Genomic DNA, 15,205 nt, shown 5'->3' with positions numbered 1-15,205 from the left:
ATCATTTACAGTCACTTGCATAGTAGTGTTTTGTTTTTTTCTTCAACTGATCATATAAATATAACAAAGTACAATTAGTTCACTACTTGGAGATTGAGTATTATCATTCTGCACTTCACAGGGTCAAATACGCATTATTCCACCACATCCATTTCAAAGCTTTAACCATTCGTCTGATTAAGACTTTAACTGTCAAAAAAATGCCCTTTAAATATGATACACAGGGGGATATGTCAATGATACCGTTGTACACAGTGTTGTGGTGCATTGTGCAGCAGGACAATGAGACCAAATGTGCACAGCCAGGAGAGACAAGTTGGAACGACCGACCCGCTAAGACACATGAAAACAACTGTGTGCAACTGCACCAAGAAGCACTGATGCTGTTTTGAAAGGCAAAGTGATCACAAGAAATATTACATTGATGCAGTTTTTATTCTGTCTACTTCCCATGTCTCACACTAAAATTAGACCTTTTGGTGAATTGAAGTACCACAGTACTTCCTCCACCAGTGATCATCACAGCCATTTAAAAACTCTGTGAGACTGTTCTCCTTTTCGAAAAAGAACAAAATGAGACTGCAGCACTGAGCTGAGCATTTTATGTCACAGGGAACTCACCTCTGTATTTTCACAGGTGAACACAGAAGACTCCCATGTCATCTGTGAACATACAGAAATATTATGCATTTTTAACAGACTTGCTCACATTTGCTTTTCTTTACGCCCGGAAACCTAAAAATGTGAAAACTGTGGTTGTCTTAAATTAGTAAAACTTTATATTAGGTTATGATCCAACTCAGAAATTAACTAGGTTCTAATAAAAAGGATCAGCAACTACTGAGGGTCTGATTTACATGACATAAAAAAAACACTGAAAATGATCAATTCATATGAAACTGTTTTAATGGACAAACCTTCCATTCTTCCAACACACACTGTGCTATGTGCCATTCAGACTCAGACGCTTTGTTATGGTCTGACAGAGTCAAAGCTGTATGAATCAACATGAACTCCCACACAAAGCCAACAAGAGGAAAGATTAGGCAGGATTACCAAAAACTGTCACAGACACATTTAGGGGAGGAGTGATTTTGTAAACGGTTTGTTTTATGTGTTTTTTCTTTGATTATACATCTTGAACAATTTGCCAATTTATTTGCTTGTTGGGAACTTGAAATTTCAAACACTGACCACTAGGCCATATTGAACCACTGCAGTTAAGACAGGAACTCCAGAATTGAGAGACATTTCTTATAATGAAGGTTTCTGCATGTTCTCATGACCCATATCGTTTATAGCCTTCATATATCTAATTTATAGATATCTATCTTGTTTTAAGTTACAGAAAAATAAAGCCACATTTTAACAAAGAAAACCCTTTTGCAGCTCAGTCTTTGTGACAATTACTGGCAACAAGACTCGCTGTCACAGACTCTATCTCCAGTCTCTTCAGAGCGCCAAGCAAATCAACCATTCAGTGGTGGTGCAACATTCGCTTTAGTCTAACTGAACCATCGACTCTCCATTTTTTCCAACTTTCAGCTTCTATCCAAGATTAGTTACATTTGACAAAGCCCTGGAGGTTTTCCAGGAATTTGATGTACTCTTGATGCTCAATGGCAGTGCTCAGCTCCATCAGCTCATCGGCGAAGGTGTTGTCGACGCCGCGGTCGGCCAGGAAGTCCATCAGGTGGTCATACAGGGCCTGAAGAAGAAAAACAACACAGCGTGAAGTCAGTCCTCGGTTCAAACAGCTTACAGTAAACACAGCCATCCTCAGCCTCGTTAATTCTTATGGTGCGTTCACACCGGGCGTGACGTGAATTTTTAGCGCGACAAGATTACATACAACGTCAAGGCAAAGGCTTGAATGTCGCGGTTCTGACGAGGGTGATGCGAATGATCTCGAGCAAAACGATGCGAAAAATTCGCATCGCATCCAGTGTGAACGCATCATTATGATGTAATGTCTTGTGTGTGTGTGGGGGTTTACTGTCTCAAGTCTTACCCAGTCCAGAGAGTCTGTGTTGAGAGTGTAGCTGGTCTCCTTCCACTCCAGATCTCCCTCGGGCTGGAAACTGACCTCGCGAATGGCAAAGATGTCGCTCTCCTCTTCTCCTTCACCGTGACTAATCTACAGATGCAAAGTCAACTTCAAAACATGGCCATGTCACAGGAAGGTCAGAGACATTCTCCTGCTGCTGTCGCTGTCATACATCTCACATGTCCACCCGTGTTACATTAACGCACTCTATGCTCACCTCATCTTCAGGGAAGTGGCAGTCGAACACCAGGGAATGCTTTGCAGCCTGTTTTGTTACTTCAACGACAAAGTTGGGCGTTGACTGAATTTCTGGCTGAAAAGAGAAACAGAAATGTAAATTTTCTTATGTTCAAATTTGAATGTCAGCAGCTGTAATTGGCAAGTTATTTAAATGCCAAAATTGTTACAACAGCCTATATTTTCACATCTGACTAAAACAAGCAGGTTTGCCGTGGCTCACCTCTTCCTCTGCAGACTTCTGCTGTCCTTGTTCTGCCTCTTCCTCAAAGTTTGGAGGAATGCTGTTGTTGATGTTGAATGTGACAGAGATTCTGTGTGAAAGCAGATGCGTCATGAGCTAACTCACAGTAGCATTTACGGCACGATTTGAATTGCAGTCAACTGGACAATGGTGGGGTAGGTTTGAGTAACTGCTGCAGCCATACTTCTCTCCAGAAACGTTTCTTGAGAGTTTAGCCTCGGTGCCGTTCATCTCCATCTCCCATCCTCCAGACATCTTCGGAAGAGTTTTGCTTTTCTGGATCTTCTGCTCTTCTTTTATTTCATCATACAGGAAATCACCGAATGCCTTGTCACCTGTTTCGAGTAAGAAGACAGGTTATACGACTCCATCATGGGACACCACCACAGAGAGCAGACTAAGCTTTTGTTTAATAATCTTGGTAGAGCTGCGAAAGTTAATTGATTACTAATTTGGTGACTTAATTAATCGCCAACTATTTTGATTTTCAATTAATCGGTTCAAGCTGTTATTATGGGAAAAATAAAAAATTATATGATTTCAGCAAATGTGAATATTTTCTGGGGTTTTTTGCTCCTATAGGAGAGTAAAGTAAATATCTTTGGTGTGTGGAAAAACAAAACATCATCTTAGGGTTTTTGGAAACAATCAACATTTTTCAACATTTCATTAACCCAACAACTAATCTATTAATAAAGAAAACAATCGACAGATTAATCGATAATGAAAATAATCGTTAGTTGCAGCCCTACATCTTGGGTCACTTTAAGGCAACAGAGAGAAACTGATACAAAAGATGATGATTTAACTCGTTTCATCTGTCAACACTTGCAACTTCCATACAAACAAAATTAAAATAATTTTAGCCAGGAGTTCTTTTTTTATTCAGGCAACACATCGACAGACCTTCAAATGAAGGATTACGAAACTCAAGGGTTTGAATTGAATTTTAAGCCTCATTAAAAAGCAGAAAAATTAGAGATCATTATGAGATCAGGTGATTCATAACCATTATCAAAAAACTCTGGTTGCAAATACACATGTACACGTGTATTTGACAGTGAGGATTTCTGTTGAAAATATTGTTTAATAGTGTTATTAATATTATTCAGAATAGATATTAATAGAAACCCAATTGAACCCCGATGGCCACTGACTCTGCCAAGGTGAAGACCAACTGCTGACATGATGCTAACCTCAGTTAGCTAACCTACGACTGTCAAAAGACCTACATTTTGTCATTTCTATTCAAATGATAAATGAAAGGCAAAATGTATTTAACGGAGCAACATCATGGCTTCAAGCATAACACCTGTGCTGCTCGTCAGTTTGTGATATAATAGAATATGACGTAATGTTGCCTGATACGTGCTAGCTCAGCTCACTTGAGCTGCTCTCGTCTCGTCTCGTGGTTTCCTCGTTACCTTCCGTGTGCAGTCCTCCACATCCGCACGACACGGTGGGATGTCGCACTCTTGAACTGAACAGCTTGGGCCTGTATCCCGACGACGCCCCGTCGCTGCTCATCACCCACAGGGACCGGGTGAAGGGCCGGACCGTGGCCGAGCTCGGCGAGCACAGGGTCGGGCAGCTGAGCGGCAGCGCTCGCGCTGTGGACGCGGTGGCCGCGGAGACGCGGACGGCGGCTCCCACCGCCCGGACGAGCGACTTCAGCATGACTGTGGAAAGTTGGTAACGACGGAATAAATGAAGTTTGGCGGCACACGACGACCGACCGGCTCCCCGTCACTGCAGCGTCTGTCAGCTCACAGCGCCGCACGTGTGGAAGGACACATTGACCTCTCCTAACTACGACCTCTGCACCGGAAGTGATACTTTCAAAGCGACAGAAATCAAGTAAAATCATTGCCCGTATCTCTATAATCCTAGAATAAGATACGCCTTTAAATACCACACGAATAATTCATCTAAACAAATAAAGGGAAGAATATTTAAAAAAAGATACAGGTTACCAACAAAACTATAGCGCCCCCAGTGGCACAATTGGAGAGCTACAGTTCTGACCTCAGCAACGACTGGAAGGTTATATGTTTTTCTGTCTTGTCCCTAAAATGTCTATGATCCATACATTTAATGGACAATAAATACGGCACCTGTCCACAACAGACCAACGGACATGGAAGTGTAAACAAGTTCTGCATCATCACAACAAGGACATGATGGGATTGTCTAATGATGACGGTATCTGATGCCCAAGGTCAGCTGTAATGTACCATCAGATCTATGAGCTGAATCACTCAGTATAAACTGAAATATAATCTAAAAATGACCAGATTACATTATGCTTTCAGCTCCGATATGCTGCAGCAGCTCACGGATCTATGTATTGGGTCGACAGTGTCACTGTCAGAATCAAGCAGTGGAAAACTCAGAGTGCCTCTTTGAAATCTTCAGTCTCCACATGTACAGCAGACTTGTTCTCTGGGGCAGTAGGTTTATTATTTTTAATAATTAGAAATCATGACATCTGTGTTACTTCAAATCATTAAGTATAGTTCTAATAAACTCACCAAAGGTGTGCAGATCATCTTGTAAAGTTTATAACGGTACATGCAGATCTTAATCAGTCTACTTATCCTTTGTGAACAACTTACAAACCTCAAGAGCAGCATGTTCTGTCACTGAACACACAACCTGCATGTGAAATGTCTGATCATATCTCTACTGTACACCCAGGTGCATCTGGTGTTTGATAATTTTTAAAATTAGAAATAGTTTGTCATTTTATTGAGGTTACAGAATATATATTGTACAATCCTGAGTCCTGTGTAAAAAAAAGAGACAGGAGGAGCATCCACCCTATTTTTCATGTTGCAAATTTAAATTCTCCAAAGTACGAAAAAGACCTGAGTGATCAGATCGTTAACTACAACCTCCATGCGTTGCATCCACTGGTTGTCAGCATACATCTGTGGTTAGTCTGTGCAGAGTGTGAGTGAAGGATCTGTGCAACAAGAGTAGAACCTGGAGAATAAGGCATGCTGCTTCTCCTGACGTGCATGTGTTTGGGAATATGGTGATACAGTAGTACTGTAGATGGGAGGGGGGGCATGCACAAGCACCCTGTTTTCTATATACTTTTCATGGTTTCTTGTTATTACATGAATTGAAAGATTAAGACAAAGACGGCGTCCTCATATATAAAACTTTGTATAAACCCAAAACCACATAGTGGGAATATTTAAAGGGGCAGTAAGCGATTCTAAAGCAATACATGTTTTGTAAAAAGCTGTCGCTTCTGTGTGTGCGCCAAAAGAAGATCCGGGCTCTGTAAATCGAAAAACAAAAGAATGGTGCGGACCACACCACACAACACTGCCAGTGCAGTTTGTAAACATCACCTCGTCGACACCTTGAAAATACCTGCTAGCGAGTAGCGCTGCAACTCAGAGGCTTTGACCTGGTGGTTAGTGCGTCTGTCTCCCATACTCAAGGTCGCGGGTTCACAGCCCAGCCAGAGCGTCAAAATCAAATCAACAACAAAGAGAGAAACGAGCTTTCTTTAAAATCGCTTACTGCCCCTTTAAGAGAAAATTGCTTTCCTTAGCCTCCGAAAGGGTGAACATCTCGCAGGCAGACATCAGTCAGTTAAATTGTCAGTCAAATACCTTGATAACAAGGTATCTTAACAATTAAACTTTAAGACCATGTGAAATTAATTTGACTTCGAGGGCGAAATCAGATAAAACATATCAGAGGGTGTGCTGTTAATAATGCACACAAATGCTGAAAGAACTGGCGGATGAAACATAAAAAAAACAAGAATCTCTTCTTTCAGATGGTAAACATGTAGCCAAATGGAAAGATGAAATACTATCGGGCAGAAGAAACGCTGTTTATAAAATGTCAATTAAAGTCTGCAGGAGGTCAAAGAAGTTGTGAGGCCTCAGTGTGCAGATTTCTGCTGCAGTGACACATGCCAGATGCTCGTCAACTTAGAGGTAGTGAAATCCAGAGAAGTTTACTACACAAAATGTTGTCTTCTTATTTGGAGTAAGTGTCTTTATCCAAAATTCAGCTTTGTAAAGAGACTAAATTGTTTCCAATATTATTGCCACTGGGTGATTCGAGCAAAGTGTCCGATTTCTCTGTTGGTTAGCTCTTGGTGGGGTGGAGTTTGCGGCCAAAGTACTCCGGCGCCGCATCCAGCAGCCAGTCGGCGTCCACCAAACAGAGGTCCCTCATGTAGCAGCGGGACGTGTGCAGCAGCTCGTTGAAGACCACGTATGACGGCTTGGCCTGGAAAAGGACAGAGGAGGGATGGATGGCCACGGGCTGGTGGGTGTCCAGAGCCAGGTAGCTGCCGTCGGGCTGTAGCTCCGCGGCGTTGACAAACATCCCATGGGCGAGGCAGCGGCGGACGTTCCCCGTTTCTGCCCCACATGACTCCAGCTTTAAATTCATCTGGAAAAACAAAAAGAACTCTGCTATTACGACGCTCAAATTGGCTGCTGTTCTACAGAGAACATTCACATTCCCACAGTACAGTCAGTGATTATAGGGACTGAAAGATGTGTACCTTAAGGCAGATTTCCTTGAGTTGCGCCTGGACGTCTTTCACCAGACTCATGTTCCTGCTGTTGACAAAGTTCTCCCGGCACCACTCCTTTTAACAGCAGACATACACTGGATTACAAAGTAGCTCAGCAACATAATCTCAACTCTGGGGTGTTTTTCTTTGCCATATTATTCATTTACTTATCCCGATAGGCTCACCTTATTACCACTGACTTTCTTGAACGCTCTGTAAATGTTGAGGAGGGTCATGTGGTCTCCTTCGCTGGAAGAGAACTTCTTGCGCGCAGCGAGCACCTCTTCTCGCCGGGCTGGAGGGTTGAACAGCACAGTGTCCACTGACAGCAGGGAAACAATGCTCAGAATCTCCTCAGAACAGGAGTAATCAGGGGACAACAGGATGGTCTGGGAGACAGAGGGGAACAAGGCAGCAAGTGTTACATCAAATTCTGTCTGGGTTACATGCAAGGCAACAGGCTCTCACTTCAAGTCATCATATACTAAATATACGACCCCTGTATAAGCAAAAGCCCTGAACACAGTAAACACTTTTTTTTACCTTGGCATATCTAGGCTCCAGAGGGAAGCTTGCCATCTTCTTCCCCAGTGCAGTGAGGAAAATCTGCCCCTCCTTCCTCTCCACGGCTCCCAGCAGCTCTAAATGCTCCAAAGCAGAACGAACGGCCTCTGGGATAAAGCACACAAAACATTAGTGTGACCCTCCGACTGTCCGGGATGACCAGAGGAGCGCGGTGATGCATGATCGGTAGCATCTCACCTGGGGAGGGCTTCGACATGAAATCAAAATTCATCACATCTGGAATCCCCAGAGCCATTAACTGCAGCATCACACTGGCCAAGTTACACCTGCAGCAGACACACGCACAGAGGGAGAAAAAACATCAACAACAGAATAACAGGCTATTCAATCACACTGACCTAAATGCATCAACATGCAGGGGAGACTCCTGCACCCAAGCACACACTGTACCTGAGGTTTATTAACTGTATGAAACACAGAGTCCTACCTTTGGATCTCGGGCACAGTCATGGGGATTAGGTTGTCGAATTCCGGCTCGGTGTAGAGGCGATAGCAGGAGCCGGACTCCTCCCTGCCGGCCCGGCCCGCTCTCTGCCACGCCTGCGCTTTAGAAACCCGCTGCACCGCCAGCACCTCCAAACCGCTATCTTCAGAGTCACACAACACATAAGATGACAATTAAAAAACTGAACGGGAGCACAAGTTACTTTATTATTTCATGAAATGATTTTTCGTTAAAAGGGGCATTAAGCAATTTTGGAGAAAGATTGTTTGTTGTTGATTTTTTGACTGCTCTGGTCGGGTACAGGGGACGGACACGGCAACCACGAGGCCAAAACCCCGGAGTCGTAGTGTCTGTCGCTAGCACGTCTCTTAAGGTGTCGGGGAGTGATGTTTACACGCTGCAAACCCAGTGGTGCGGTCCGCACCATTTCTTTTTGTTTTCAATTTACAGAGCAAGGGCTGCGCACACACAGAACCAACAGCTAGCGGACTGTGAAGAAATATTCGCTGAATTTTAACCAAAAGTGTATTGGATTAAAATCGCTTACTGCCCCTTTAATACTGAAATGAGAATGTGTGAGTGTCAAGACTTAATCCTCTTACCAGGATTGAAACGTTTGGCCTTCACCATCCCTGTGTCTATGACATATTTTATCCCGGAGATTGTAACTGACGTCTCAGCGATGTTGGTTGACAGGATAACCTTCCTACAACCCTGGACAAAGGCAACAGGGACAAACATTTTGCGTGACTGTTTAATAACAGAAAATAACGAAACAGCGGTGCAAAGAGCTTTACATTGAGAAGGAAGCAAATTGCCTTTTAAGTGGCTCTTCAACAAAAACACAGTTGAGATGAGCCGTACATAGATTTCAGACATCCTGTCCAAATTGAGTTTGACTTTTGCCCACACTAGTCTGCAGAACTCATGCATGTGTGTTGTTGCCTTTACCTTGGGAGCCGACTGGAAGACCCTGAGCTGCTGTGCCGGGGGCAGCGACGCGTACAAAGGTATAACCAGCATGGGACAACAGCCGTCAGGCAGATGCTTGGAGATGTCCCGACAAGTCCTGGCCAGAGCCTCGATCTCCTCCTGGCCCGTCATGAAGACTAAGATATCATGGGACGGAGGTGCCTCCTGCGTGCGCACAATTAAGATCACGTTCTGTTCCAGTGTCACGAAGAATCATCGCAGTACGTGAACATGCGCCCAGGAAACAGTTCATTCACTGTTTGCTTCCTTATAGTATTAAAGGAGAAATGTTTAAACCGGAAACACAACGTTTGGCATATGAGTGATTCAATTAGAACAATGTTACTGTTAGGGTCCCTTGTTTCTGTCAAGTTGAAGGCAAATGTTAAAAGACTACCTGATGGATCTGGAAAACAGACACGAGTGCAGCCTGCAGGTAGTCTGACTGGGGCTGCTTGGTGTAGTAGATCTGGATGGGATGCTGCCGCCCCTCCAGGTACAGCACAGGTGACTTGTTGAAGTACTCCGAGAACAAATCCACATCCATCGTGGCCGACATCACTATGACCTGTGCAGGTTACAGATGAAAAAGAAAAAAGTATATATGTTTAGGCAGAAGCAGAAAATGAGTTTAGAGTAAATGATCAGCAATTTCTTTTCCCTCACAAGCAGCGAAGGGTCAAGCCCAGTGTTTACTGAGAAATCAAAATATCTCATTAAAGTCAGGGCAGCTGCAACCGTCCTCCTACCTTCAGGGGGATCTTGTTAAGTTCCCTGCGCCTGCGTTGAGCGGCCTTGACCACGCCGAACAGCACATCCGTGTGCACGGTGCGCTCATGGGCTTCGTCCAGCACCACCACGGTGTAGCGCAGCAGCAAGGGGTCCCCGATGGCCTCGCGCAGCAGCATGCCGTCCGTCATGAACTTCAGCTTCGTTTCCGACGAGGTGACGTCCTCGAAACGCACTGTGTAACCAACCTGGGGAGGAGTTGGATTCGTTGAGACACTTATGTCAACTGACCAAACCGTGTTGATGATAGCAAACGCCAAGCAGTCGCATGGGGAACGATGTCTGCTGTGCATACCAGCTTGCCCAGCTGAGTCCTCTTCTCCTCTGCCACCCTTCCTGCCAGTGAGATGGCAGCGACCCGGCGGGGCTGAGTGATGGCGATGACGCCCTGTCGCCCGATGCCGGCCTCATACAGATACTGTGGGATCTGAGTGGTCTTCCCAGATCCAGTCTCACCTGAAGTATGAGAGTAAAATCAGGGATTGTTCAAGTAACACTGTAAAATGTGGAGTGGAAAAACGTGAAAACACTCCCTGAGGAGGCTTTGCCACAACTGTAAATGAGAAAACTACTCAAAACCACACAACGTAACACAGAGGTGAGATATTTGAGCTAGACAACTGAGATGAATTGAGTGGAAGCGTCCTTTAACTAGGCTAACGTGTTAGCACTGTTAGCTAACAGGAGCTGCGGGCACGTTACCGATCAGAATGGCGTTGTGCAGCTGCCTCAGTTGGTTCAGCAGCTGAGGTTTCGCCTGGTAGATGGGGAGCTGTTTCCTCTGCACTTCTATCGGAGTGGCTGCACTTCCCTTTCTAGGAAGCAGCATTCCAGGTTTATTCCTATCGAGACGGAAGAAAACGGACCCCGGCTTGAACCTTTTAGCCGGAGGAGGGTCGGGGTCGTGGGGCATGGTCTGGAAAAAGTGACCCCGAAAGCGAAACCTTTGCAGCTTTTTTTTTTCTTGGGGTTATTTTTCTGTCCAAAAAAAGACAGAAAACAAAAGTTTTCTTCCTACTCACTCGCTGACAGACACCACCAGCGTCAATGCGGATGTTTTGCTACCGCCCGCAAAAACGTGCCCACGTGCGTGAAAACTCGGCGCACACATTTGACGTCACCACAATAATGTCCAATTTAACCCGAGTCGTGACTGTCAGGCACATTATCGTGAAAACCTCGGCTGTACTTGACATTCACGATCCTATTATTTCGTGTACACTGTTTCCCTCACATCCTTTGATTGCAGTGTTTTAGGAATATTTTTTCTGAAAGTATTACCTGAAATAACCACTACTATGGACTATTGTGGTTGCCAAAATGAAAGCAAATCAAACAAATACTTTGGAAAACAATATACATTATGATACGATTAGACAAGATATACCTTTATTCGTCCCACAATGGGAAATTTGGGCATTACAGCAGCAAAGTGGACAGCAGAATATAGAAATACATTTTAAAAAGCAATAGGCATGTACAAAATATAACATAAAATATAAAAATACTATATACAGAGCAGTAGTAATAGTTGCAAATGGAGAATAAATATAAATATTGCACAGTTGGTTATTGCACTTAAAGTGTACCAATGAATTATTATAATAATTACATAGTATTGCCTAACGCATTTTGTTCGTCATATGATTCAATAAACTGAATGAGCTTCCTGTGATATAAATTTTCCATACAACACCAAAATCAAACTGAAAGCAGTGTGAAGTGAAGCTGTGTTGAATTCTCGTGGTGCCAATTCTAGATGCAAAAGATTTGTTTACAAATTTTCGACAGTAAGCATTTAGATTTCAAATATAGGGTCTGTGTTTATCACAATGTCCCTTCTAAAGTTTGCTGTGACATCTTATTATGAGATGTGAGGACTGGCCCGTCTTAACCTGGCAAGCCCGTTGGTAATTTGCCGTTAGCTATGATACCTTTCAGAAGATGAAATTTGGTCTCCAAGTTTACATGAAACATTTGTTGCTGGCAAAGCGGAATGTTTTATTGGGTGGTTTAACAACAGCGGTGTGTCTGTGGACTTTCTCAGACTTTCACCATATTTGAATAAAAAATACATATACAAGAAAAATAAATAGAGGAATTGGTCTTTGTTAGATTGTGATCTATCACAGATTGGAAAATAGGTGTAGCAATTCTTGTTGCATGTGTTTTCCTATTTGCATTTATACATATAGGCTATTAAGCTTATAGGCTATTGGTTGCATTTCTGGATTTGTTGCACATTTCCCTTCATTATAATTTTTTGCTATCTTTCTTGCATGTGCTTTGTTTTTTGAGGCCAGCATACGCATCACCCACGTTCATACACAGTGTGTATTTAGTATTTGATTTATAAGGTATTTTTTTATCTGCTCACAGTATTTTAATCCATAACTATATAATTGTACAACTTTCTAAATTCTGTGAACATTTGCAAGTCATTAACCTGGGAACCAATCCTTTCTGTACCATTCATCCCATGTGATGTAAATGCAACATTATCATCGCTGACATCAACTAATGGCAGTCACGAATATGAAGGACAGACTTTCATATTAGAACAGGGGCACTACTGCACTACGTTTAGCTATCTTCATTTGTAATTGACTTCCTGCAGTTTTAAGGACAGAGTGAACAGAGGATAGCTATTGTGTAGACAGCTTATTAGTCATCGTTAATTAGTGTTTGCACACAAAAAGCAATGAAGCTGAAGGGCTGAATGTGAGATAATTGTAGGCTTATTTTGTGACTACTGATTAGGATGATTTTTTTTTGTAAGTAGAAAAGATTTGACTGTCAATAGCCCATGACCTGGTTGTCTGTTAGTATTTTGTGGGAGCATGTCTATGTTCCCTCAGCCCTATGTTCTCTCAGCTCCATGTTCCCTCAGCCCTATGTTCTCTCAGCTCCATGTTCCCTCAGCCCTATGTTCTCTCAGCTCCATGTTCCATCAGCCCTATGTTCTCTCAGCCCTGTGTTCCATCAGCCCTATGTTCTCTGAGCTCCATGTTCTCTCAGCTCCATGTTCTCTCAGCTCCATGTTCCATCAGCCCTATGTTCCCTCAAACCTGTGGTCCCTCAGCCCTGTGGTCCCTCAGCCCTGTGGTACCTCAGCCTAACCCTAACATAGGGCCTAATTTTGATGCGGGGGAAATGGGGGAACACAGGGCCTAAAGGGAAAAAATTCATAGAATTGAGGAAACATAGAGCTGAGGGAACAAAGGGATGACCCTGCATTGCCTTACGGGCCTTTATTTAACCTCTGTGCTTACAGGAAGCTAAGAATTTTTCATACTGTTGAAGTGTCTTCCTGCAGCACAATCCCTGTGCCATGGAAACATTTGTGTCATAATGAAAAATAGCTCATTCATTTAAGAAAAAGAACTAATTAGCCATTTCATTGGATTGTGACAAAGTACATTCATGAATAAAAAGACAATACATATTACAACTGTGCTGGTGGTTTTTGAAGCAGCCACCAGAGGGCAACATGGTGACTTCACGCAACAATGAGACAGACAGTGAAGAATTGTGTATATGTTTATTTAATATCACCTTTTTTCTGATTCTGATCAGCTCTTTGATTCTGGATTCAGCGTCCTATGCATGGTGGTGAACTCTCATCGGTCTGGAGAAATTTGTGAAAATTATAAGACATTATGATCATAGGATCACTAAGATTCCTCCAAGAATTAGTCAAATATGATGTTCAATCATTGGACAGCAATATTCATAATCAGAAACCTGCACTAAAACATGTGATAACAACATTAGACATGTGCGACAAAAGTGTGTTAATACAAAAATACAAACCTATTTCGTTTAAGTTATGGATTGACAAACTATAATCTAAAACCCTTTACAAAAATGTTGCACGTCAAAGGAACACATTATTAAAAATCCCTGTATTGGGACTGAAAATGCAAGTTACTTAAGGCTTTTGAGCTGTACAGAAAGAACACAAAACAATTAACAGTGAAAAATGTTCTTACATTCCTATAAAATTAAAAGCGATTACACATATTGTTATCATCACCCTCTCCTGCCCCCAGTCAGCGTGTCAACAGTTCTGATTTTGATCAACAGCATTTACATCTGGAGCAACGGGGAAGGAAGTGTCCTCAATTAGCTTAGTATAAAACCTTCCCTCTATAAATGGTCCAGGGAGGGCAGCACACATGGTTCATGTCTATACCTACCCCTTTACTTTTTTTTACATTTTGTTATGTTGGATCCATACTGAGAGGAAATCAATTGACCCCTCATCAATGTACACTTGATGCCCCATAAAGAAAAAGCTAAATCATAATTTTTTGAAATGTTTGCTCCTTCTATTATAACTCCCGCTATGTTGGTCTGTCTGATGTTGATGTGGAGCACAGTCTAACCTGTATATATAACTTTATTTTTTAACCAGAAAGTCTGGGATATTCCCCTTATATATTGTTTATGCATCTCACACGCATTAGCTCAGAGAGGAGAATGAAGAGCTCATCTGGCTGCTCCCTTCTGGGCACTTGTTTCGATGTTTGTCCGCAGCACTTGACCGTATAATCGGGCCGTACTCCAGCGGTGACTGACACAAGTCACTGAACAACATCAGTCACGACAGGCGCTGGAACATGTGCAGACACATTACTTTGGAAGTTGCAATTCCCTTTTCCCATCATGGTCAATCTGATCAGACGGAGACAATAGATTTTCCGCGGACTGTCCACCCGGTTAAAGGTCTTCGTGACCTCCTCAACTGTTTTCCACCTGCGCTGGAGTTGGCCAGGACCTTTCCACCACCTAATACCATGGCCTCCCTTTTATTTTGGCTCCAGTTTTTTCGTTCATTCTCATGTACCCATAATATCTCCCTGCAGTGCAACTGAAATGTGTTCCTGAATAAAAAGAAATGCTACTCCACCCCCATGTTTGTGCCTGTCTCTTCTATATAACCTACGTGCTTCAGCAGTCAGCTCCACATCCCCAATAGCAGTGTCCTGCGCTGAAGCATAAATATTATTTCAGGAGCAGATCCTGGTGATCTAAGAAACTTGTTTCTGAAGCTGCATACTGAATACTAATACCTTCTTTGGTAAACTTGACAACAAAGTTGCAGTTCTCTTATTAGGACACATAACACAAACATCCGTCAAGCTGACTTTATCATCTCTTTAAAGGGAAGTTGACAACTCCGGCCGTGGCTCTTTTCTCCTTGTAGGTGTAAACGTTTTACAACAATGTTAGGCTTATCCTCCTCCTGTTACTGACCGGTTCCATCCAACTCTCTCTTTTCTCCTCTTCAGCCCCATCATTTTTCCTCCTGCACTGATTGTCAATGTATGT

At 42.9% G+C, this 15,205-nt stretch overlaps 2 protein-coding genes across 2 annotated transcripts; both read right to left on the bottom strand.

The window, feature by feature from the left end:
• Nucleotides 1–888: 888 nt before the first annotated feature.
• Nucleotides 889–4,349, bottom strand: LOC118301294 (complement component 1, q subcomponent binding protein). Its single transcript, XM_035626657.2, has 6 exons — nt 3,953–4,349; nt 2,713–2,863; nt 2,508–2,598; nt 2,265–2,360; nt 2,012–2,137; nt 889–1,708 (listed from the first exon to the last, which is right to left on the bottom strand). The coding sequence occupies exons 1-6, from the start codon at nt 4,203–4,205 to the stop codon at nt 1,559–1,561; spliced, it is 867 nt and encodes a 288-aa protein (XP_035482550.1). The 5' UTR covers nt 4,206–4,349; the 3' UTR covers nt 889–1,558.
• Nucleotides 4,350–5,259: 910 nt separating this feature from the next.
• Nucleotides 5,260–10,967, bottom strand: dhx33 (DEAH (Asp-Glu-Ala-His) box polypeptide 33). The gene is made up of 12 exons (XM_035626647.2): nt 10,574–10,967; nt 10,167–10,327; nt 9,832–10,059; nt 9,480–9,650; nt 9,062–9,247; nt 8,713–8,824; nt 8,093–8,252; nt 7,843–7,931; nt 7,624–7,751; nt 7,266–7,469; nt 7,069–7,155; nt 5,260–6,953 (listed from the first exon to the last, which is right to left on the bottom strand). The coding sequence occupies exons 1-12, from the start codon at nt 10,782–10,784 to the stop codon at nt 6,645–6,647; spliced, it is 2,046 nt and encodes a 681-aa protein (XP_035482540.1). The 5' UTR covers nt 10,785–10,967; the 3' UTR covers nt 5,260–6,644.
• Nucleotides 10,968–15,205: the final 4,238 nt, after the last annotated feature.

Source organism: Scophthalmus maximus, chromosome 2 (genome assembly GCF_022379125.1).
Source record: "Scophthalmus maximus strain ysfricsl-2021 chromosome 2, ASM2237912v1, whole genome shotgun sequence".
Lineage (NCBI taxonomy): Eukaryota > Metazoa > Chordata > Actinopteri > Pleuronectiformes > Scophthalmidae > Scophthalmus > Scophthalmus maximus.
This window is presented reverse-complemented; position numbering and strand designations above follow the sequence as displayed.

What these genes read in the sequence shown, in the direction of transcription:
- LOC118301294 (XM_035626657.2), bottom strand. Translation starts at nt 4,205, where the DNA reads ATGCTGAAGTCGCTCGTCCGGGCGGTGGGAGCCGCCGTCCGCGTCTCC. An exon ending in AGAAACGTTTCTGGAGAGAA is followed by an intron (nt 2,599 to 2,712) that starts GTATGGCTGCAG and finishes GCTTTCACACAG; the next exon opens with AATCTCTGTCACATTCAACA. An exon ending in ACACAGACTCTCTGGACTGG is followed by an intron (nt 1,709 to 2,011) that starts GTAAGACTTGAG and finishes TTTCTTCTTCAG; the next exon opens with GCCCTGTATGACCACCTGAT.
- dhx33 (XM_035626647.2), bottom strand. Translation starts at nt 10,784, where the DNA reads ATGCCCCACGACCCCGACCCTCCTCCGGCTAAAAGGTTCAAGCCGGGG. An exon ending in GGACTCAGCTGGGCAAGCTG is followed by an intron (nt 10,060 to 10,166) that starts GTATGCACAGCA and finishes ACTCCTCCCCAG; the next exon opens with GTTGGTTACACAGTGCGTTT. An exon ending in CATGTCGAAGCCCTCCCCAG is followed by an intron (nt 7,752 to 7,842) that starts GTGAGATGCTAC and finishes GCTTTATCCCAG; the next exon opens with AGGCCGTTCGTTCTGCTTTG.